At 44.0% G+C, this 24,657-nt stretch overlaps 1 protein-coding gene across 1 annotated transcript in view; it reads left to right on the top strand.

The window, feature by feature from the left end:
* LOC135112268 (ankyrin-1-like) overlaps positions 1-24,657 on the top strand; it is a 69,610-nt gene that overhangs the window by 38,202 nt on the left and 6,751 nt on the right. Inside the window, exon 10 of the mRNA XM_064026556.1 lies at positions 20,557-20,826. Coding sequence (XP_063882626.1) covers positions 20,557-20,826 — 270 coding nt within the window. The remainder of the gene's footprint in view (positions 1-20,556; positions 20,827-24,657) is intronic.

Raw genomic sequence — 24,657 nt, forward strand, 5'->3', positions numbered from 1 at the left:
CACAATCCCTATCCAGTGCTGTTTTTCACAGGAAAATAACAAACAGATAAATAAAAAGAATTAATAATAATAACAATAATAATAATAATAATAATAATAATAATAATAATAATAATAATAAAAATAATAATAAATGTAACAATAATAATAATAATAATAATAATAATAATAATAATAATAATAATGATAACTTAAGGGTTTTGGTTCAAATGGCTCTCAAATACCTCTCATGTAGCTGAGGGGACCCTTGGTTCACTGAGGGCATCAGCAGGGCCTAGGGGACGATTGTGGTTCCCCTGGATCTCCAAAGAGCAAACAAATTCACTCCTCAGCTTGTCATTGGGTCTACTGTGGACAGTCCTCATGGTCATGTCCGTGGACACCCTGCGGCTGTCAGGTGAACACCAGTAATGCTTTGCGTCGGTGTAGCCAGTGTAAAATGCACGCCTGACTGCCCAGCCGCTCAGTTTAAGCAGCACCTCGCTAGCATGGGCAGTGTTGCAGTCTGGTGGTAGACTGATAAATGTACTTGAAAGCACTGACAGGTATCACAAAATCACAGTCTTGTATTTACACTGAGTGCATCAGGTCCTACGTGAAGGCAAGCACTCATCAAAAATGTAAACATGCAATTCACAGGGAGATCAGCAAAGAAAAGTACACAACTCCCATCATCCTAACACTTGAAAAAATTAACACGATGTGATTCTTTAAACGATCGGCTGTTTAGTCCTGCTCCTGATGACAAGTCTTGAGCCACGTGCTGACTGGTGGCAGCGTGGAGGGACTGGGAGGTGAACACGTGTTCTCCAAACCGAGCTCTGCTACCTGCCCCAAGAGACTCTCTGAAGGGTTTTAACCTAAGCTAACCTAGCCTATCCCAAGCCAACTATCCTAAGCAGGCATAACCTAACCTAACCAACCCACGCCTGATGAGGATAAATTGCTACAGTACGACCAAACCGCAAACTACAAAACTGTGATATTCGTTGTTTGTTTATGTTATGAACGATGCTGAGCACAAAACACAGCAGAATTACTTCACTCTGCCTCTTCTCTCATCCCTGTGACCTTGGGGACTCATCGGGAAGTGGGGTTTATGGGGGGAACACGGAAATGCTTGTTTTTTTGTACTTGAATGGAGATGAGAGCTTAAAATAAGGCAATCCTAACCTGACCTGACCTAACCTGACCTATCCTAACATAACCTGATCTAACCTAACCTAACCACTGTCCACTTCCTGGCCAACCCTTTAGCCATGAACACAAGTGCATGGTTTGCCTGCTTCAGACTCTTGCCATGGTCTCCAAAATCCTTCATACCAATGATGGAATCAGAGGCCGGGTCAAAATGGAGAGATTCTCTGACGGTCACTGCATCAAATGCATGCCACAGAGTCTCTTCCTTCGCCATGGTCTTTGCTCTCTTCCTCAGGACTGTCAGAGTTTGTTTGCTCCAGCCTACTTGGATGGAAGTTTGCCCTAGCCAAAGGTGAACATTGAACTGCTGGGGAGTGAAAAAATAGAGCTTTAAAAGCTACACGCCTTAGGACTATGGTAACGCAAGGCCAGAGCAAACCTCCTCCCTTACCCCTCACATCTTCTGCACTTCTTTTTTCTTAAGCCATTAATTACCTGTCCTTTGATAAACTCCTGCTCTTCAGGGCTTGCATATGGAAAAATGGAGTTTTTCAGCTGCTGTGGACTCTTCAGGGTCTACTACCTCAATCCCTTCACTTGTTTTCTGAGCTTGCAGATGATGTTCTGATTTTTCTAAGCCCTGAAAACATTTCATAAATATTTCAGCTGTTTTGTTGAGAAGGTTGTGAGGTTGTTGAGAGGTGTTGTGAGAGGGCTCCAGAAGAAATACAGCTTTGCCAGATAGAAGTTGGAATAAACACAAATTCCAGGGTCTAAGGCATGGAGCTATGCTATATGTACTGTCCCGCCCTGTATTCGGAAAAAAATATAAATAAATAAACGAGAAATGACAGAGGGTGGTGGTGCCGGAGCGACAGATGGAACAGCTGATGAGCGTAAACAAATGGCCGAAGAAGACAAAGACGGAATGGAGAGTTAGTAAGAAGTATGTAATAGTCCAGATATGAAGGACTTCCAAGGTTTTAGACCAGAAGAAACAGAAATGCCAAGAACGACCATGTTTAGAAAGTGTCTGATGCTTGAGAAAACTGCATGAATTGACGGTTAGGATAGCTTTTCTAGAAAGAGAAAATTGTGACTTAAGGAAAAGCGGAGAAAGTTAAGGAGTGTTTTAAGACAGTAAATGTAAACACACAAAACGTCAACGAAATTAATAAAAGGCAACAGGATTGGACAAAAAAAAACAGGAAGAGAAGGTGAATATCAAAGACATTATGGCAATGCAGTTGAAAGAACAGATGGAAAATTATGTGGTGAAAGTAATCAAGGAAAAGGAGAAGTTAGTTAGGGACACAGTAAGGAAGAAGAAAAAAAAAAAAAAAGTGGGGTAGTGTTTGATGTCAAGGATGAAGTGAAACCTATCAAATATGAAAGAGAGAAATTTGATAAAGAGTCAGTTAAGAAAGTGATTAGTCAAGCTGTTGAGAAAAGTGGCAGCACTGTGGAAGAGAATGAAGAAGTGACAAGGATTGGCAAATATGTGCAAGGAGGTAACAGGCCAAAGTTAGGTTTAGATCCCAAATTACAGCCAAAACAGTTATGTCAAGTGCCTGGAAACTGTAAAAATAAAAAAAAAGACGACTTTAAACAAATATGGATAAGAAGAGACTTAAGTGAAGAGGAAAGAAAGAAAATTAACAATATGTTGAATCAGGCAATGGCAAAAAAATGGGGAATGAACCAAAGAAGAGAGAAAGAAATTCTACTGGAAAGCAGTAGACATGAAACTAGAGAAGTGGTTTGCAGGAAACAGGGAGAGGCGTTGAAAGTGCTAAAGGTGGCATATACCAATGTCAATGGGATATTATCAGCACAAGAAGAGTTAAATGGTTTCCTAAGAGAAAATAATCCTGACATTATGGGAATTACTGAATATAAATTAAGTGATGAAGTTACTGCAGTTAATATTGATGAAGTACAACATGTGGATGAAGAATAGAAAAAAATAAACAGGGTGGTGGAGTAATGATGCTGACAAGGAAAGAGCTACAAGTGAAAGAAGTGTTCCTTGGAGAAAGACACGAGGAAATGATTGAAGTGAAGGTGAAACGGGCAGTAAATGGTCTAAGGACCTTTGTTGTGCTATATGTCCCACTTAAGACAAGCTCATGGGATTTAGATGAATATAATACTCTACTGGAAGACACAAGAGATTGTTTGGACAGAATAATGAGTAAGAATGACAGGCTAGTACTACTGGGAGATTCAAACTGCAAGGAAGTTTGTTGGGAAGATTTGACAACCACGGGAGGGATCACATCACAGAATGCAGACTCTTGACACTGGCAAAGAAAAACACACTTACCCACTGGGTTAGAGAAAATACAAGCTACAGAGAAAATAAAAAAATTACCAAGACTAGATTTAGTGTTTACAAAAGAACCAGAAATATTTGATATGGAATACAAACGTCCAATAGGAAAAGTGACCACATGGTAAGAGAACTAAACTTTAAAAAATTTAAAGAAGAATTAAGGAGAAGAAACCACAGGACTGGAAGACTCAATCATAAGAAAGGAAAATTTGATCAGCTTAAGAAATACTTTGAAGAAACTAACTGGACTAAGTAAATGGAAAGAATTTGTTGAAATATATAATGGAGTGCAAAGATATATACCAAAAATTAGAGGAAGAGAAGTTGGACATAAGGACAGGTTTAATAGATGTGAAATGTCAAAAACAATAAAGAGATACTGTTACAAAGAAATGGAAGAGAGGAAGACAAAATTTGTGGGCAGGTTATAAGACAAAGATAAATGAACAGGCAAAGATACGAAGAGAAGGGCGCAGAAAATACGAGAAAGATATAACAGACAAATGCAAATAACAACCAAAACTGTTCTACAGACATATCAACAATAAAGTACAATGAAAGAAAATAATTGAAAAATTTGAAGTAGATGGCAGAGAATATGAAGAGATTGAGGATATGGTGCTGGTGATGAGTGATGCCTTTCAGTCAGTCTTCACCAAAGAAAGTGAGTTTATAATACAAGAAAGTGAAGGAGCAGCAGTTTACTCTCTTGAAGAAATTAATGTACCTATCAATGAAATACAAGAGATGAAGCAGATAAAGCACAGGAACCAGATGTTATATCAAACAGGGTTTTAAGGGAATGCAATAGTCAGTTGGCAGACAAAATACATCATATTGCAGAGCATTCATTACAAGAGAGCAAGGTACCAAGTGACTGGAAAAAGGCTGATATTGCACCAATATTTAAAGGGGGGTATAAAAAAGACCCTCTGACCAGTATCATTAACATCTGTTGTGGCAAAAATATGTGAACGAATTGTGAAAGATAGATGGATTAATTTTTTGGAAGAAATTGGCATGATAACACATACAAGTAATTTGATTTGCTTTTACTGGAGAATGATTGACACAGTACAGGAGCGAGATGGATGGGTAAATGGTATCTACCTGGATTTGAAAAAGGCCTTTGACAAGGTGCCACATAAGAGACCCCTGTGGAAGATAAAGAACACTGGGGGAGTGAGAGGGGGATTCTTGAAGTGAATGGAAGACTTCTTAAGCAATAGAGAAATGAGAGCAGTTATTAGAGATCAAAAGTCATCTTGGAGAAAAGTAGCAAGTGGAGTACCTCAAGGCTCTGTACTGGCTCCAGTCATGTTCACTGTGTACATTGATGATATGACAGAAGGGATCAACAGCCATACAAGTTTATTTGTGGATGATGCCAAACTGATGAAAAAAATAGAAACGGAGGAAGATCAGAGAGCTTTACGACAAGATTTGAACCGGACTTAAAAAAAAAAAATGAAACTGTAAATTGGAAATTAATTTTAATGCAAAGAAATGTAGCTGATGGGAATTTAGGAAGAGAAAAAAAGACAATCTGGTGATTATAAGTTGGAAGATGACTATAATGGAAAAAGAATAAAGGAGAAAGACCTTGTAGTGATAGTAGCAGACACACTGACTGCTGATTACCATATAAACAAGAATGTTGGGGAAACAATGAATTTGCTAGGGATTTAAAGAAATGCATTTGCATATTTGGATGAAGAAATGATGAGGAAACAAACTAGTTGTAACGATTTGTCCAAGGTTGGAATATGCAGTTGTAGTGTGGTCACCAAGTGTTAAGAATATATCAGGAAACTGGAGAGGACACAAAGAGCAGCAACAAAGATGATCCCAAACTTAAGTGAAGCAGCGTACAAAATGACACTAGAAAAACTAAACCTTCCACCTCTGGAACAAAGAAGGCAGATAGGAGACTTAATTACGACATACAGAATAATGGAGGGACCAGGAAGCTAGACAGCAATGACAATGTGACATGGGATCAAGACACACTAGAAGACATGGGAAGAAGCTGAAAAAGGAAATTTGTAGAAGAGGTATCAAAAAGAATAGTTTTCCAGGAAGAGCAGTTGATACATGGAACTGTCCAAATAAGGATGTGCCACAAGCAAAAACTACTCGTAATTTCAAGGCCAAGTTAGATAATGACAGATACAGAGGTGGGACAGTACGAGCATGGCTCCTTTCCTGCACGACACAGCTAAGTAATCACGACTAGGTAATCATGCACACAGCTGTTCGGACGCGGATGCTAGAGCTCCTGGAGATGCACGCACTGCCGGCTCCTGACAAAACAATGAGGCCTAGTATATACATATATACAAGGATGAGGGGAGCGAGAGAGTGTCCTGTCTCCAATTTTAGTTCACAAAGGAGTATTTTGAGGCTGAAAATAAAAAAAAAGGAAATGAAGATCTAGGTGGCACCACCGATCGTGATGTGTTTGTAAACAAACCAAACGAGGATGTGAGACAGAGGGTGCATTGTACTGAAACCCCTGTGGGTTTGAGACACTTGGTGGAGGCAAGTGGAGAAAGGGATTTTTTGGAGATTCAGAGAAAAGAAAGGAAATGTGAGGAGGACAACCAGCGTAAAGAGAGAAATAAGGTGCATGAAGGAACTTATCTCTGGCATTCTGGAAAAGCAGGACAAGCTTGTTATGGACTGTGGTATGAAGAAATGTTACGGTTAGCTATGGTGAATACAATGGACCGATGGGTGGAGGAATTTACAAGATACAGAGGGGAGGAGGAACCATCTATGCTAAACCTGGTGTTCACATAAAAACCAGAGCCCCGTCCAACCATTAGACACTTAAGCCTAATGGGAAAAAGTGACAATGGATGAGAGACTACTTAAAGGATAGAGAAATGAGAACTGTGATTAGGAACACCTGTTGAAGCTGGAGTAATGTAACAGGTGGATTACCACAGGGATCAGTGTTAGCACCCATTATGTTCCAAATACGAGTATACATCAATGATATGCAGGAGGGTTTGACCAGTTATATTAGTCTGTTTGCTGGTGATGCAAAATTGTTAAGAGTAACAAAGAGCCATGCTGATTGTATGGAGCTGCAAAGAGATATTGACAAGATTTATGGGAGGAGCAAGAAGTGGAAATTGGAAATGAATGCTAAGAAATGCCATGGGATGGAACTGGGAAAGAGTAAGAGAAGACCTGCATGGGACTATAAAATGGGGGAGTATAAGAGGTATGTGTGACACAGTGTGAGTATATCTTACCTTTACTGTGTCCGAGAGATCACTGAGTTACAAGTATCCTGCTTGATGCCAGTAGGGCTGGCCCAACATATCGTACATCTTCCCTCCAAGATATATGTACATTACACACATCGACAATATATCTGACTAAACAAAAGAACCTAACTGAACAAATAATACATAAAGGCAAGCAAATTAAACATAGCAAAATACAACCGAAATGTATCCTCACAATCCCATATAACTATGTGGTATAGTTAGCCATCCAGGCTGGCTGTCTGGCATGGCGTGATGGGCGGCTCAGCTGTGCGGCAGGCTGGGTTGCTGATGGAGGGGATGGTTGTGTGCTGGATAAGCGCTGTTCTGGGATTCTCACAGCCCCCAGGTGTCGCCTATTTCTTTTCGTGATACATCCACTCCCTTCAAGCTTAACCAGGTAATGACGGTGCAGAAGTACCTTGGTGACTATGCCACATCGGTCCCACAATTTCGTCTTGCAGCCACACCTGCGCACCGAGCGTGATAGGAGTAAGGGTTCTGGGCGACCCTTGTTTCAGGCTCCATGCATCCTGTTGACGCACCGCTTCACGCTCCCTGGCCCGAAGGGTCATCTTCCAGTGGATGTCCACCTTGTAGTGCTACCTGTGGACTGGTATTCCATCCCACAACTGCCTGCCCATGGCCAGTTGAGCCGGTGGCTTATTCACCCCGCGCAGTGGCGTGTTCAAGTACTGCAGCAAAGCCACCGTTGTCCTGTCAGTGTGGAGGCTGCCAACCAGGCCAGTGTTTTCCCATAGCAGTCTCTTGGCAGACTTAACTGCTGCCTCGGCCACTCCCCATTTCACAAAGAAGTTGCCCATCTCCTCACTGGTCAAGTTAGTCCCGCCATCAGTTGAGACTGACTCTGGCGCACCCCAGCGATGAAAGTACCGGCGAAACACTGACGACAGTTTACTCGAAGTAGCTCCATTGGGTAAGTGCGCTATCTCCAACCACCCCGTCAACCTGTCTGCATACGCCAGATACACCTGTCCTTCGAGCTGGAACAAATCCGTTACCATGTGCTGGAAGGGGTATTCTGGTGGAGGCGTAGGGATAAGTGGCTTGGCTGGTTGCGAGGGTGAGTGGACATTACAAGTAACGCAGGAGTCTCTGTGGTGCTGTAGGTCACCCTCCATACCAGGCCAATACACGGCATGCCGCGTCCGAGGTTGGGGCACCCAAGCAGGAATAGGCGAGCCTTCCAGAGGCACCAAGTGACGGCCAGTGCCTCGCCTCCACCAGCGCATAACCTGACTCCGCGGGAGCAAGGTGACGACTGCCACACAGTGCCAAGCACCAGCTGCTCTTGCAGCAGAAGGGGGCTTCTCCCAGGGAGCATTGACAGTATTGCTGCAAGACCATGAAACCAATGCCCACCTTACTCCAGTCTATGACTACGACTGTTGGCCTGTCTTTATCATAAAAGGTGAGTTCTTCCTTCCTGAGCCTGCAGACTACCTCCTTAGCCTGCTGAAACTTTTCCAGAAGGTTTTCATCCCAGTATACCTTTTTACCTTGCGGTTTCCGCAGTAGCTCCCAGAACAGCTCCATAACCAGTGTTGTGGCAAGGAAAGGCGCTAACTGGTTGACAAATCCATACCAGGAGCAGATGTCCATCAGTGTTGGCTCAGCAGGCATGTCAAAGTTTCTGACAGCACCCAATCTTTCCTTTGTGGGCTTGTAGGCCCATAAGTCCACCTGTCTCCTGCAGAACTTGAACTTCTCCGGCTTCAGTGTTACACTTTTTGCTGCGCACGTCTCGAGGAACTCAAGACGTGCGCCAAAATGCGTCCTCCACACTGGCATCGAAGAGGAGAATGTCATCCACACACTTGAACTTCCTCGGGATTCCCACGATGGCATCGTCGAATCTCCTGGTGTAGGCATCTGGGGCAGTGAAATGCCCCATGGGAGTTCTGCATTACCTGTACCGGCCCCAAGGGGTGATGAAAGTTGTCAGCTTTTTGCTGGCTTCATGCAACTCCACCTGGTGGAAGCACCAGTGTCCGTCAGCTGTGGTCTTGTATGTGTGCCGTAGAATGCCAGAGACTATGTCGAATGGTGTTAGTGTATGGTGTGTTTCCCTCCTACAGGCAGCATTGAGTTTCTGGTAGTCGATGGTGCGTCTGGGCTGGCTGGATTTCTTGGTAACTACCACCATCCTCACACACCATTCTGTCGGTTCCCCACTGGCATCTTCTCCAGAATCCCATTCCTCACGTCCTCGTCCAGCTGTTTCTTTACTTCCGCCTCCCAGTGCCGTGGCACCGACGCCGGAGTATGGCAGGTGTATGGTTTGGTGCCTGGCAGTAGGTGGATGACGTATGGCTCATCTTTCATCACCGGTAAGGGACTTCTGTCAACGTTAAAGGTCAACCCTGAGAAATGACGCAGGAGCCAGTCTTTCATCTGCTTAATGTTCTCTTCTAGTGGGGGAAGAGGGGGCTGTGGTGGGCCGGGGCGGTGGTCTACCAGGTGATGCAGAGCCAGTGTCGCCACCACTGATGTCAGCTGATGCCACCACTGGACTTTGACGTGGGAAGTCAGCGTGCACCAGGCCCCAGGTCCTTGCATGCCTGCAGCGAAACGTAGCACTTAGTGGCCTTCTTCATGACGAATATCTCTTGTGTTGTTGAGCCGCCACCTTACTGTATTCGACACGTGAATGCGCCCATGGGCTTCAGGCTCACGTTCACCACGTCTTGCAGGCTACTTCGGCAGGCAAGTGACGCCAGCTTAATGCCAAGTGTCTCCAGTAGGTCCGGCCTAGCCACGCACACTTGAGCTCCGGTGTCCGGCACTACTTGTATTCTGGCCAAAGTTCCCTTTCCCTGTGCAACACTGAAGGTCACCCAGAGTTGCGGCTGGCTCTGTGCGCTTCCTGTAACCGCTATCACTACACCAGAGGCCTCCGCATCCTTGGTACTAACTAACCCTTTTTCCTTACTTTTGTACTGCCTACGAATGTGTCCAGTCTTACCACAGTCGTAGCACACACACGCGTTTCCGCAGGACACGGGCCTTTCCCCTGCCTGTGTCTAGCCCCACATTTACCACAGCGGGGCTGAGGGGTATTTCTCCTGGTTCCAGTCGCCTCAGGCAGGGTACCTTCTTGCAGTACGTCTGGTAGCAGTGTCGTAGCAGCCGCCGACGCTGCATGTTCCCGCCCAAAGTTCCCTCCAAAACTAGCGCGGGAAGCATCTTTATGCACCGCCTCGAATGCTATACAGAACTTACGCTGGGAGTCAACATCAGTAAACATCTCAGACTTAAGAAACACCTCTTTCAACGCCACACTCCCCAAACCACTCACTAATTTACGTAGTACCATGTACTCGGTCAGGCTGCTGTGACAGTGAGGGCAATTTTAAACTCACAGTCCGCCGCACACTAAACCGATCGAGTAAAGTACTCACTGATGGATTCACTGGGTTCTTGGCTCGCACTGAAGAACCTGCACCAGTCGGCAGCTTGATTAGTTACCTGAAGAGCGATACGCCCAATGCTATCTAAGGGTTCATCATCCGCCAACTCTTGCCACTCCTCAGTGAACCTGACGACGAGCGAGTGTTGCAAGGCAGGGGTGCAGTGGAGGCGAATGTGCAGGACCGATTCTGCCAGTGCCCACCTGTTCAGCCCCAGCCAGCACTGCATGGAGCTTCTCCACGACCAGAACGCTGCCGTGGACATCTCCATGCCACACTTTTCTGGGGGAGATGACTTGGGGGCTGGTTGGTGATGACCTGGTTGGGCTACCATATGCTGCTGAAGGGCGGTAATGGCCTCAGTCTGCGCCAGGCCTGTGTGCCTGCTCCATGGCCGTGGGCTGCTGAGACTGAGGCTCAACCTAGGTGTCTGCGTAGGAAATCGAGGACGACGTCCAGCCGTGTTTTACAGTGTAGGTCCGTAGGTCACTGCGCCATATAGGAGGTATGAGTGACACACAGTGTGAGTATGTCTTGCCTTTACTGTGTCTGAGAGATCACTGAGTTACAAGTATTCTGCTTGATGCCAGTAGGGCTGGCCCAACATATCGTACAGGGAGGAAGTAATAATGAAGAGCAAGGAGGAAAAAGACCTAGGAGTGGTTATTCAAGATATCCTGACCCCTGAACAGCACACAAGTGTGAGATACCTGGCTTGACGTACAGGACGTTAACAAATGTTAGGATGGCATTTCATTACATGGACAAGACTAAGATGAAAAAAGTTATAGCCACTATGCTACATCCCAGACTGGAATATGCAGCAATGGTGGGGTCTCCACATATGAAGAATGACATAAAGAAATTGGAAAGAATTCATAGGGCAGCTACAAGGATGGTACCGGAGCTGAGAGACCTAACGTATGAAGAGAGATTGAAGGAAGTGGGACTGCCAACTTTGCAAGTTAGAAGAGAAAGTGGAGATCTAACGACGACGTATAAAACAGTTAACCGCACTGAGAAGATAAACAAGCAGGACCTGGTGGTGCTGAAAGAAGATGAAGCTGGACAGACAAGAGGCCAATAAAAAAATTGGGAAGAGTCAGCGTTTGAGGGGCATCAAGAAGTACAGTTTTCCACGCAGAAATGTGGATATCTGGAACAGCCTAAATGAAGAGGTTGTTACAGCACCAAACGTGCATACATTTAAGGAAATGCTGGATAAATATAGGTATGGAGATAGGACACTATGAACCCTGCAGGAACCCTGTATTATGCAACTAGGTAAACACACACACACACACACACACACACACACACACACACACACACACACACACACACACACACACACACAATGATATGACATCGGCCTTCACCGCGCAAGACAGGTGAAAAATTAATTACATTACCTTGTGCAGCATCCCAGCAAACATGTGGTGGAAGATCCAGGATGATCGTGTCATCACTCGTTTTCAGCCGTCCAAAATTTGTCCTGTAAACATCTGCACAAATAGCCAGGTAGTAAACATCACATGGTGGTATTACAAACATTTTGTTATTTTAGCATCATACAATAATAACTTGATATAATACAATTAATTTCTCACCATAATGTGGAAGCTGTACTTGTGAAGTGTCCGTGACCACTCGGGCATCAGTCCTGGATGCTTCATGTTCTACTGGGGACAAAATTAAAACATGAACCTTAGAAAAGAAATTAAAAAAAAAAAAAGGAAGATAAAATAAATAACTACCTGTACAAATTTAACATGTAAATATGAAGCAAAGGAAATGTAGGATGAGATGTTCCAAGTTATTAGATGTTTACAGTATGTGCTCACAATTTTGTTTGCACTGTTCAACTGAAGGAAAACAATTATTAAACAACCATTTAAGGGAAGGAATATGGCACACATTAAGAAGAAATAGACAATTAAGGTGTGTGTATATACACATCTATGCACCTTCAAGTGTCCCACTCCTATGACCACCGTGGTTGTCGTGTACAGGACTGCCACCTCAAGGACTGCCATCTATGCACCTTGAACTGTCCCAATGCTGTGACCACCGTGGGTGTCTTGTATAGAACTCCCACCTCAAGGACTGCCATCTCTGCGCCTTCAAGTGTCCCACTGCTGTGACTGCTGTGGCTTTCATGTGCAGGAATGCCATCTCAAGGACTGCCATCTCAGTAAATTCCAGTGCACTGAGAATGACATGCTGAAGAAACAAAAAATAAATAAATAAATAAACAACAACAACTATACACAAGCTGTGTTGTACAGTTCCATACCTTACCTAAACCGTTAGGCAATATTAAAATTTAGCAAACATTAGATATACATTATTTTACAAATCACAACCTCCGACCGCCGTGCTATGCTTTACAGTGCCTCAGCAAAGCAGTGTCACCAGTGTGTATCCAGACAGTAATGATGGTTAGGTACAACAGTACTTGCCACATTAAGTTAACAACTCTCAAGATAATTCCAATTCATTTTAATACAACTATGAGTATTGCCAAAATTTTTCATCATATGATGTGAACACTGCATTTTAAAACATGTATATTATCAGGGACAAGAAATATAACTGAAAATAGCCTCTCATCACGTACGGGATGGCATTACTGAGATGACCTTTGCTCCCAAGGAAACAAGGAGGAAATGGTCATCACAGACCACCTTAGTGTGTTTCTGGCATGCTACATTCAGGTTTTTCACCCAATGGAACCATCTGAAAATGTACTGGAGATGTAATAACCAAAAAGTGATACTAAATGCATACCTACACTCAATATTTGTGCACCATAGAACTAGACATAAAATCATCAAAGAAGGAGAGGTGAAAATACTGAGAGTTTAGATCCCAAACTTGTACGTGTAGTTTTTTGTCTTTAGGCATGTATATATTTTGCTGCTTTTCCAGGTGAATTTCTTTCTTAAAAACAAATAACCTTGCAAAGAGATATTTGTACAAGCAATCTATTGCAACACTATGCCCAGGAAATTACACTTGGTTATGAAAATGTACACCTGGTCTTCATGTGAATCATGTACAACATTTCTGTTATCCACACACACTTTGCATGTACACATCATCATTTGTCACATCCTGCCAGGAATTTCATCTGCCGCAGTCACTCATCAACTCATTACGTGAAGAAACAATCCAAGGTAAATTTTCTGTTTCTCTACAAACTCCATATGGTGGACAAAATTTTTTTTTTTTTTTTTTTTCCTGGTAAGTTTTGATGTGATTTTTAAAAAAATCTGCATTCACTTCCTGTCACAAATGACTCAGTTTTCAGTTTTACTACAGCATTAATATAAGTTTTTGACAACATCATGGTGTTCCAAACCTAACCTGACTTAAACAAACCAAACCTAACCAACCTTCCTACCTAACCTGACTTAACCAAACCAAATTTAACCATCCTAACTAACCTAACCTAACTCAACCAAACAAAACCTATCCAACCTACCTAACTTCACAAACTAAACCTATTCAACCATCCAAACTAACCTAACTTAACCAAACAAAACATTACATAATTAACCTAACTCAACCAAACCAAACCTAACCAACCAACCTAATTAACCTGACTTAACCAAACCAAACCTAGCTTAACTACATACACCTAACCTAACCTAACTAAACCAAACCTGACCAACCTAACTTAACCAAACCAAACTTAGCCTACCTACCTAACTTTCTTACTAACCTAATCTTAACACGTCTGAAAGAAAGCCAATAAATGTTCAGAAATCTCTGCTGGTGTCAGTATATGACACACACATACGAGTATATGGGCTTCATAATACTCAGCACGAGGAGCTCCAGCCAGCGAGATACGTCATGAAAGCTGAAGTGAATATGTATAGGTTGTGTCTGATTCAACAAATGCACTATCTATTCCATAGCCTTCTTAAAATGACAACTGCATCCTTGAAGTGCATTGAGTAAACATTTATGTATGTACCCCTTCATCTCTTATTTGCTACTATACTCACCTCTTGGCATCCTTAGGAAATAAATGTAGCTTTTTGGGACCATCCTTGTCCCTTTTCGCTCACACACATGATCTTGATAGTACAGGGGCTCGGGATCACTCATAAGCCAGTCCTTTGGATCGGCAACTCCTGTAGAAGGGGGAAAAAAGAAAAACAAACAGCATCCTCTACACTAATTGTTCCTACATCTGGCACGCCACATTTTCTCCAGAAACTCTTTCACCGCCTCAATCATTCTTTCATTCGCCTCTTTACACAGTCCCAGCAACAACACTATCCACTCTTTTCCTGTCTTCACTTTTTCATTCCTATCATGTGCTAACTCAGTCAGTATCACTTGCATCATCTCATTTCTATCTCTAGCATACTTCTCACACTCCAGCACCACATGTTCCACCATCTCATCTTTTCCCATGTCACACATCTGGCACACTTTGCTGCGGGACTCAGATCATCTATAACTCCTTGTGTTCACATCCATACACTGTGCCCTCGCTCGGAAGAGATCATCACCCAAGCTTCCATCATACCACCTTTCATACCTCGGGGCCTCTTTCTCTTTGTACCATTCCAGGGTCTTCTTTCTTTCCATCTCATTCTTCCATTCATTCAGTCTCACACATTTCACTTCTTTGTCTACCTCATTCTTCCATTTTCTCACATTCCATTCAGCTCCCACTGCCTCCTCTTGTTACCACCCATTCACGCTCATTTTGATTCCTCCCATCCATTCCTATCGCCCACATAACTTGTAATCCACTGCTGTCTGTCATTCTCATGCACCTTTTCCTCCATTTGCTTCCACTTTCATTCCACAAGTACACCTTTCTTGCTATTCTTGCATCATCCATTCTCTCAAGCCTAATCTTGTACCTAAGTGTGGCTTTTGTGAGTCTTTTCCTAAAGTTGCTCCATATCCCATATCATCTCTCCAGGCTTCAACTGCTGTGTACCTCGGTGTACTCAGTGCCATCCTTGCTACTCTATTCTGGCCGACTTCTAACTTATCAATTTCACTTTAATTCCATGTAATCACATCCATACCATACATTATACTTGGCACAGCCACACTCTTCCATACTTCTCTCAACACATCATACTTACTTGCTCTCATCCTTGCCACGCTTCCCAATCGACCTACCCACTGGTTTACCATACTTATCTTTTTATTCTTTGCCTTTACACACCCACTAGGACTCATCCACATCCCTAAATACTTGTATTCTTGCATCTGTTTTAACTCATTTTCTCCAAGTCTCCATACCACATTATTTTCATCCTCTGACCTATTCACAATCATTACTTTGTTTTTCTCACTGCTAAACCTTACTCCAAAGTCTTTTCCATAGCCATCCACAACATCCAACAAACTTTGAAGCTCATCTGCCGGTTCACTCTTAACCACTACATCATCTGCATAAAGAAGCACACATACTTTATCATTCCCCACTCTTACACCTACATTCATTCTTCTCATTCTAACTGCTAACTCCTCTGTATACAGGCTAAAAGGGGTTGGTGACAATACACAGCCTTACCTAACTTCTATCTCACTCTTCACCTAGTCTGTTTCCATGTCTCCTAGTCTGTATCTAGCTCTTGTGTCCACATACATACTTTGCACTATGTTAACTATCTTTGCATTCAATCCAATCTTTTCAAAACTCTAACTAGCATTTCTCTGTTCACTCTGTCATAAGCTTTCTCTATATCCAGAAAACCTAGGTATAATTTATCCCCATCTCTCTTTTTCTTCTTAATCATTTCATTCACCACAAGCATATTGTCCTCAGCTATCCTATCCACACAAAATTCATTCTATTCTTCACCCAGCACTCCAGTTCTCTCAATCCATTTACACAATCTCTCATTCAACACTGCGCTTGTATTCACTAATGCAATTGGCCTGTAGCTCTTCAGCTCATTCTTATTTCTAAATCCTCCGTTATGCAACAGACATACTTTGCTCTCATTCCACTTTCTTGGCACTCTCTCTCTTCATCCCACACTTGGGTGAATAATTCATTTTATCAATCACTACCTCCCCACCATTCTTGTAGAGCTCATACGGTATATCATCTGGACCTGCTGCCTTGCCATTCTTCCGCCTTCTCACACACCTCTCCACTTCCTCCCAGCTGATTTTTTTTTCATCCAATTCATCTACATTCTTCCTTTCCAGTGTCACACATCCTTCTCTCACACTAAACATCTCACCTTTTTTTTTTTTTTTTTTTTTTTTTATGTAGGAAGGATACTGGCCAAGGGCAACAAAAATCTAATAAAAAAAATGCCCACTGAAATGCCAGTCCCTAAAAGGGTCAAAGCAGTGGTCAAAAATTGGTGGATAAGTGTCTTGAAACCTCCCTCTTGAAGGAATTCAAGTCATAGGAAGGTGGAAATACAGAAGCAGGCAAGGAATTCCAGAGTTTACCAGAGAAAGGGATGAATGATTGAGAATACTGGTTAACTCTTGCGTTAGAGAGGTGGACAGAATAGGAGTGAGAGAAAGATGAAAGTCTTGTGCAGCGAGGCCGCGGAAGGAGGGGAGGCATGCAGTTAGCAAGATCAGAAGAGCAGTTAGCATGAAAATAGCGGTAGAAGACAGCTAGAGATGCAACATTGCGGCGGTGAGAGAGAGGCTGAAGACAGTCAGTTAGAGGAAAGGAGTTGATGAGACGAAAAGCTTTTGATTCCACCCTGTCTAGAACAGCAGTATGAGTGGAACCCCCCCAGACATGTGAAGCATACTCCATACATGGACGGATAAGGCCCTTGTACAGAGTTAGCAGCTGGGGGGGTGAGAAAAACTGGCGGAGACGTCTCAGAACACCTAACTTCATAGAAGCTGTTTTAGCTAGAGATGAGATGTGAAGTTTCCAGTTCAGATTATAAGTAAAGGACAGACCAAGGATGTTCAGTGTAGAAGAGGGGGATAGTTGAGTGTCATTGAAGAAGAGGGGATAGTTGTCTGGAAGATTGTGTCGAGTTGATAGATGGAGGAATTGAGTTTTTGAGGCATTGAACAATACCAAGTTTGCTCTGCCCCAATCAGAAATTTTAGAAAGATCAGAAGTCAGGCGTTCTGTGGCTTCCCTGCGTGATATGTTTACCTCCTGAAGGGTTGGACGTCTATGAAAAGACGTGGAAAAGTGCAGGGTGGTATCATCAGCATAGGAGTGGATAGGACAAGAAGTTTGGTTTAGAAGATCATTAATGAATAATAAGAAGAGAGTGGGTGACAGGACAGAACCCTGAGGAACACCACTGTTAATAGATTTAGGAGAAGAACAGTGACCGTCTACCACAGCAGCAATAGAACGGTCAGAAAGGAAACTTGAGATGAAGTTACAGAGAGAAGGATAGAAACCGTAGGAGGGTAGTTTGGAAATCAAAGCTTTGTGCCAGACTCTATCAAAGGCTTTTGATATGTCCAAGGCAACAGCAAAAGTTTCACCAAAGTCTCTAAAAGAGGATGACCAAGACTCAGTAAGGAAAGCCAGAAGATCACCAGTAGAGCGGCCTTGACGGAACCCATACTGGTGATCAGATAGAAGGTTGTGAAGTGATAGATGTTTAAGAATCTTCCTGTTGAGGATAGATTCAAAAACTTTAGATAAGCAGGAAATTAAAGCAATAGGACGGTAGTTTGAGGGATTAGAGCGGTCACCCTTTTTAGGAACAGGTTGAATGTAGGCAAACTTCCAGCAAGAAGGAAAGGTAGATGTTGACAGACAGAGCTGAAAGAGTTTGACTAGGCAAGGTGCAAGCACGGAGGCACAGTTTCGGAGAACAATAGGAGGGACCCCATCAGGTCCATAAGCCTTCTGAGGGTTTAGGCCAGCGAGGGCATGGAAAACATCATTACGAAGAATTTTAATACGAGGCATGAAGTAGTCAGAGGGTGGAGGAGAGGGAGGAACAAGCCCAGAATCGTCCAAGGTAGAGTTTTTAGCAAAGGTTTGAGCAAAGAGTTCAGCTTTAGAAATAGATGTGATAGCAGTGGTGCCATCTGGTTGAAGTAGAGGAGGGAAAGAAGAAGAAGCAAAGTTATTGGAGATATTTTTGGCTAGATGCCAGAAATCACGAGGGGAGTTAGATCTTGAAAGGTTTTGACATTTTCTGTTAATGAAGGAGTTTTTGGCTAGTTGGAGAACAGACTTGGCATGGTTCCGGGCAGAAATATAAAGTGCATGAGATTCTGGTGAAGGAAGGCTTAAGTACCTTTTGTGGGCCACCTCTCTATCATGTATAGCACGAGAACAAGCTGTGTTAAACCAAGGTTTAGAAGGTTTAGGACGAGAAAAAGAGTGAGGAATGTACGCCTCCATGCCAGACACTATCACCTCTGTTATGCGCTCAGCACACAAAGACGGGTCTCTGACACGGAAGCAGTAGTCATTCCAAGGAAAATCAGAAAAATACCGCCTCAGGTCCCCCCAACTAGCAGAGGCAAAACGCCAGAGGCACCTTCGCTTAGGGGGATCCTGAGGAGGGATTGGAGTGATAGGACAAGATAAAGATATGAGATTGTGATCGGAGGAGCCCAACGGAGAAGAAAGGGTGACAGCATAAGCAGAAGGATTAGAGGTCAGGAAAAGGTCAAGAATGTTGGGCGTATCTCCAAGACGGTCAGGAATACGAGTAGAGTGTTGCACCAATTGCTCTAGGTCATGGAGGATAGCAAAGTTGTAGGCTAGTTCACCAGGATGGTCAGTGAAGGGAGAGGAAAGCCAAAGCTGGTGGTGAACATTGAAGTCTCCAAGAATGGAGATCTCTGCAAAAGGGAAGAGGGTCAGAATGTGCTCCACTTTGGAAGTTAAGTAGTCAAAGAATTTCTTATAGTCAGAGGAGTTAGGAGAGAGGTATACAGCACAGATAAATTTAGTATAAGAATGACTCTGTAGTCGTAGCCAGATGGTGGAAAACTCGGAAGATTCAAGAGCGTGGGCACGAGAGCAGGTTAAGTCATTGCGCACATAAACGCAGCATCCAGCTTTGGATCGAAAATGAGGATAGAGAAAGTAGGAGGGAACAGAAAAGGGGCTACTGTCAGTTGCCTCAGACACCTGAGTTTCAGTGAGGAAAAGAAGATGAGGTTTAGAAGAGGAGAGGTGGTGTTCTACAGATTGAAAATTAGATCTTAGACCGCGAATGTTGCAGAAGTTAATGAAGAAAAAGTTGAGGGGGGTGTCAAGACACTTAGGGTCGTCGACAGAAAGGCAGTCCGACCTGGGGACATTTATGGTCCCCTCCCCAGATGGGGACTCCGAGGCTGGTGTAGGAGTCGCCATGATTTTAAAATTTTTGGAGTGAAGGGTGTGTGTGTTATTAGGTGCTTGTAGTTTTGTGTGGAGGAAGAGAGTTGTCTTTAGAGGGCAGGCTGTGACTACCCCCTTGTGTTGTGAGACACAAAGGGAAACGTTCAGTGAGGTCACAGCTGGGTTTAATGATAAGTTCACAGCACCCCCTGAACAGTGCTTTAGACCTCACTGGGAGTAATTATCGTTTCGGCAGGTGTCTACTGCCTCCTCCTGTCTACTGCCTACCCAACCTACTTCTTCCCAGAACCCTTTGATTGCCTCCCTGATTACCTCCTTCTCTCTTATAACTACACCATCCACTTTCAGACTCTCCACACCAACACTGCCTGACATTCTCACCTCTCATGAACTTGTACCATTCACAGCCACCTTCCATACCTTTCTTCCTTAAAGATTGAATCACACTCCATTCACTCTTCACTTTAGCATTCATTACCATTCGTCTTGTCAACCGCTGCTGCTTCACATGCATTGCCCATGCATTCTGAAACTTATTCTCTGCCTCATTGCTTTCATGCATCTTTTTCCTTAGCCATCTACACTGTCTACTCATTTTCTTTCGCTCCTTTCTAGCCACTCTGATTTCATCATTCCACCATGGTTTACATACATTCTTTCTTCTACCTACTCTCACAAACCCTATCTGTTTCTCAGCAGCACCCCTCACATCCTCAGCCAGTTTCTCATTCAGATGCTCCACCTCATGCACACTTTTGCCATCCTTCAGTTTTTGACTACTGCTTTGGATCCTACTCGGGGACCAGCATTTCAGTGGTCTTTTTTATATTGCTGGATTTTTGTTACCCTTGACCTGTGTTCCCACTACATAAAAAATTAAAAAAACACAGACACACACACAGGCCATAACAACGCACTCTGACACATCGCCACAGCCGCCAGTAACACTTATGTCGCCACCAAGCGAAACTTTCTGAAAACTGTGACAACATTATTATATTATTACATCACATTATATTATATACCTTTCACTGCGATACCATCAGCACCAGGGTTTCCCTTCTCTCTCTGCAGAGTGGCAAGCTTCCTGAAGAACTGCATGAGGAGCTGCTCTCAACAGTCAGTCGTTGGGACGATGTGCAGGCGGTGTCCACCCTCCTGTGTAAAGGCGCTCCCATAGAGCTCCTGGGTGGCCTTTCTGTCCTCAGACTGGCTGTCACCACCGACCGCATAAACACCGTCAACCTGCTGCTGGCTAGCGGTGCACCGCTGCCTGCCAGCCTGCTGCAGGAGGCTTGGCAGAGCCCTGACGTGACTCACAGGGTGCTGGCCTTCCTCACTACCGTAAGTACCTTCCCTTCCTGGGTGGAAGTATCTAGTATCATGGATCGAAGATTGGCTATCAGGCCGCAAACAACGGGTAGTAATTAACGGCAAATCGTCAGATTGGACCAACGTAAGTAGTGGCGTTCCTCAGGGATCAGTCTTAGGACCGATTCTTTTTATCATATATAATAATAATAATAATAATAATAATAATAATAATAATATACGGTTTATTCTTCAGGCAGTCAACAAACTGAAAATGTACATTGGGGGTGGGGAAATACTTGACATTAATCCTAAAGGTAAGTCAAATCTAGAAGAGACTATTGATTGATGGCTCGCACCATGGTGGGAATCGCACTGAGTCTGTACCGGTCCGTACGTGGCGCCTTTAGGGGCGTTATCTTATTGTGGTGTCTGGTGGCACGGGTAGGGCGAGGCGCGTCAGGCGGCAGCATGTTTCTGAGACGTGGATGATTCAGAAGTCCCCTTCCAAACTTCTCTAGAGCCTCACTGTACCTGGTGGATAGTCTGGACAGCTTCAGGGTGTTCAGGGCTTCTTCATAGGTGGTGTATGCAGGGCCAAGGATGACCCTGCACGCCCTTTTCTGCACACTCTCCAACTGTAGCTGTTGAGTTTGTGTGAGGGAGGAGGACCACGCTGGGGAGGCGTACATGAGTTTGGGGAGGATGAAAGTAAGATACATCCCCCTTAACTCATCTGTCGGCGTCCCCAGCGACCTGAGTCTGTGCAGCATGTACAGCCTGTAGGTAGCTGATCTTATGGTGCTGGCGACATGCTGCTTCCAGGTCAGCCGGTCGTCCACCGTGACTCCGAGGAGCTTGGCACATCGGACTACCTGGAGGGGGTGAGGGCCCACTGAGAGCTGGGGAGGGGGCACTGGTACAGAGGAGGTACAGAAATGCATCACCACAGTTTTGTTGTGGTTGATGGTCATCCTGCTCTCCTCCGTCCACGTCTGCAGTCGCTCCAGGATCGCTTGCAGTGGCGAGTAGTCCGGGTTCTTGGTGGAAACTGGGACGCCCACGGTGCAGTCGTCCACATACTTCCAGCGATGGGGGGTGTCAGTGAGGGCGTCGTTAATGAGGAGGAGGAAGCATAGAGGACCCATCTTGGTCCCCTGGGGGACCCCACAAGTCAGCTGTTGGAAAGTAGAGACAGAGCCCTGATAGCGAACGGCCTGACGCCTCCCTGTGAGGAAGTCGGCTAGCCACGCTATCAGGTTAGGAGGGAGACCTAGACTCACTGCTTTGCTGATGACAACAGTGTGATCAACAAAATCAAAAGCCTTTTTGAAGTCCACAAAAGCAACAGCTAGAGAGGTGTTTCACTTGTCCAGGTGGCTGTGGATGAATTCAAGGAAGCTGGTCAGGTAATGGGAGGTGGAGGTGGCTTTAATATTTCCAAACTGTCTGATATCCACGGTATTACAAATTTTGGTGTAGGCCCAGTCATATACAAAATCTTGACAAATAAGGCTAGGGATGGGGGTGATAGAGACTGGTCTGAGGTCATTGAGTGAAATGATGAAAATATTAAATGTAAAATATCAAAATTCGCAGACGATACAAAAATTGCAAATAGGGCGGACTCGGAAACCCAGCGTCACCTTTTACAAAGTGATCTAGACACCCTCGTCGAATGGTCCAACACATGGCTTATGAACTTCAATATTAACAAATGTCATGTATTACATATTGGAAACAGTAATCCACGAGTGAGCTACACAATGGAGAACGCCCCCATAAAGTGCGTAGAAAGAGAAAAAGATCTCGGCGTCGTAATATCAACTGATCTCAAGCAAAGTAATCAATGCACCGAAGTAGTGAAAACTGCAAATAAATTAATTGGATTTATCGGAAGATCGTTCTCATTCAAAACCGAAAAGATAATTCTAACGTTATATAATTTGCTTGTACGCCTGCATCTCGAATATAATGTACAATTCTGGTCACCTTATTATAAGAAAGACATTGAAAAATTAGAAAGAATACAGCGCCGATTAACCAAAATGATCCCAAGATTATGTAATAAACCATACGAGGAACGATTAAAAGAACTAAATTTATTTTCTTTAACGAAACGTCGATTACGTGGGGACCTCATCACACTTTTTAAAATTTTTAAAGGATTCACGAATATGCATCCCAATAACTTCTTAACACTAGACAGGTCAAACTTTACCAGAAACAACGGGTTCAAGATAGTAGGAAAGAGATTCAAAACAAATGAGGCCAAACATTTTTTCTTTAATCGCGTTATATATATTTGGAATGGTTTGCCATCGAGCGTAGTTGATTCAGGTACTATTGAGACCTTCAAAATTCGTCTTCATAAATATTTTGAAACAAATCCCCGGTTGTCACTGTTCATATCCGAGTAAACAAATGCGTTTTTCACTTAATGTGCCTCTGATCGTCTAGTGCCGGGTGTTTTTGCGAATACACTATGCCCTCCCTACATGACACAGACAGCCCCGAGTTAACGGTCACTACTAGTACTCTCGACCTGTGAAAGGCTGTGGAAAGTCAGAAGCCCTGACAATAGTGATCATCATCGGGAATTATGTACCAGGGTTCACTGTTGCAGGGGGTAACCATATAGTGTGCGGCGCCCCGTTGTGGGAAGTACACTTTTACAGTGGATTGAACTGAGCTGGGGCCTGATTGACTGCTGCCTTCCTCGTTAGCGCCAGGCAAGGCTGCCGCACCACCTCTTGACTTCCACACTGTGTCCACATTTACACTACATTACACTATATCCACACCCACAGATAACCCTGAGTTAACGGTCACTACTCCCACTTTTGACCTGTGACGGGTTGTGTTGTCTGGGGCTCTGACAACTATTGGTCACCATCGGGACTACCAGGGGTCAATGTTGCAGGGGGTAAACAGGGTACGGCGTCCCTCATAGGGAAAGTACTCTAGCTCAGTGGAGTGAACGGAGCTGGGGCTTGATTGACTGCTACCTTCCTAGAAAGCGCCAGGCAAGGCTGCCGCACCACCCCACAGACTTTCACACTGTGGCTCCACCTACACACATAAACACCTCATTACATAAACGTCAAGCATATACACTCCCCTCACAAACACAAGTAGATGTAGTCTGATACTTCGTTTCTCTGTCCCTAGAAATTCCATGTGGTTTTTCAATACCACATGGTACATTTCCATTTTCCGGCCAGCTTCGGCTGGTGGGATGGGTGGGTGGGGAGGAGCCTTCTACTTTACTATCCTGTCTCTCATACTATGTAGTTAGTATAGAATAGTTAACCAAGCAACCTAGTAAGGATCCCAGGGTCTGTTGTTGCTTGGTCTTTCCTTTGTATTCCTTTGTATTCCCTGTCTCACAGAACTTCCTCACTGTATAAAGTTGAGGACGAGCACCAGTACTGAACCCAAGTCTCAGCGGTGGCTCCTTTGCGGAGTGAAAAGTGTTTGAAAAACTTGGGTGATCTTTCTAAAATTTCTGATTGGGGCAGAGCAAACTTGGTATTGTTCAATGCCTCAAAAACTCAATTCCTCCATCTATCAACTCGACACAATCTTCCAGACAACTATCCCCTCTTCTTCAATGACACTCAACTGTCCCCCTCTTCTACACTGAACATCCTCGGTCTGTCCTTTACTTATAATCTGAACTGGAAACTTCACATCTCATCTCTAGCTAAAACGGCTTCCATGAAGTTAGGTGTTCTGAGACGTCTCCGCCAGTTTTTCTCACCCCCCCAGCTGCTAACTCTGTACAAGGGCCTTATCCGTCCATGTATGGAGTATGCTTCACATGTCTGGGGGGGTTCCACTCATACTGCTGTTCTAGACAGG

This window comes from Scylla paramamosain, chromosome 23, assembly GCF_035594125.1.
Source record: "Scylla paramamosain isolate STU-SP2022 chromosome 23, ASM3559412v1, whole genome shotgun sequence".
Taxonomy (NCBI): Eukaryota; Metazoa; Arthropoda; class Malacostraca; order Decapoda; family Portunidae; genus Scylla; species Scylla paramamosain.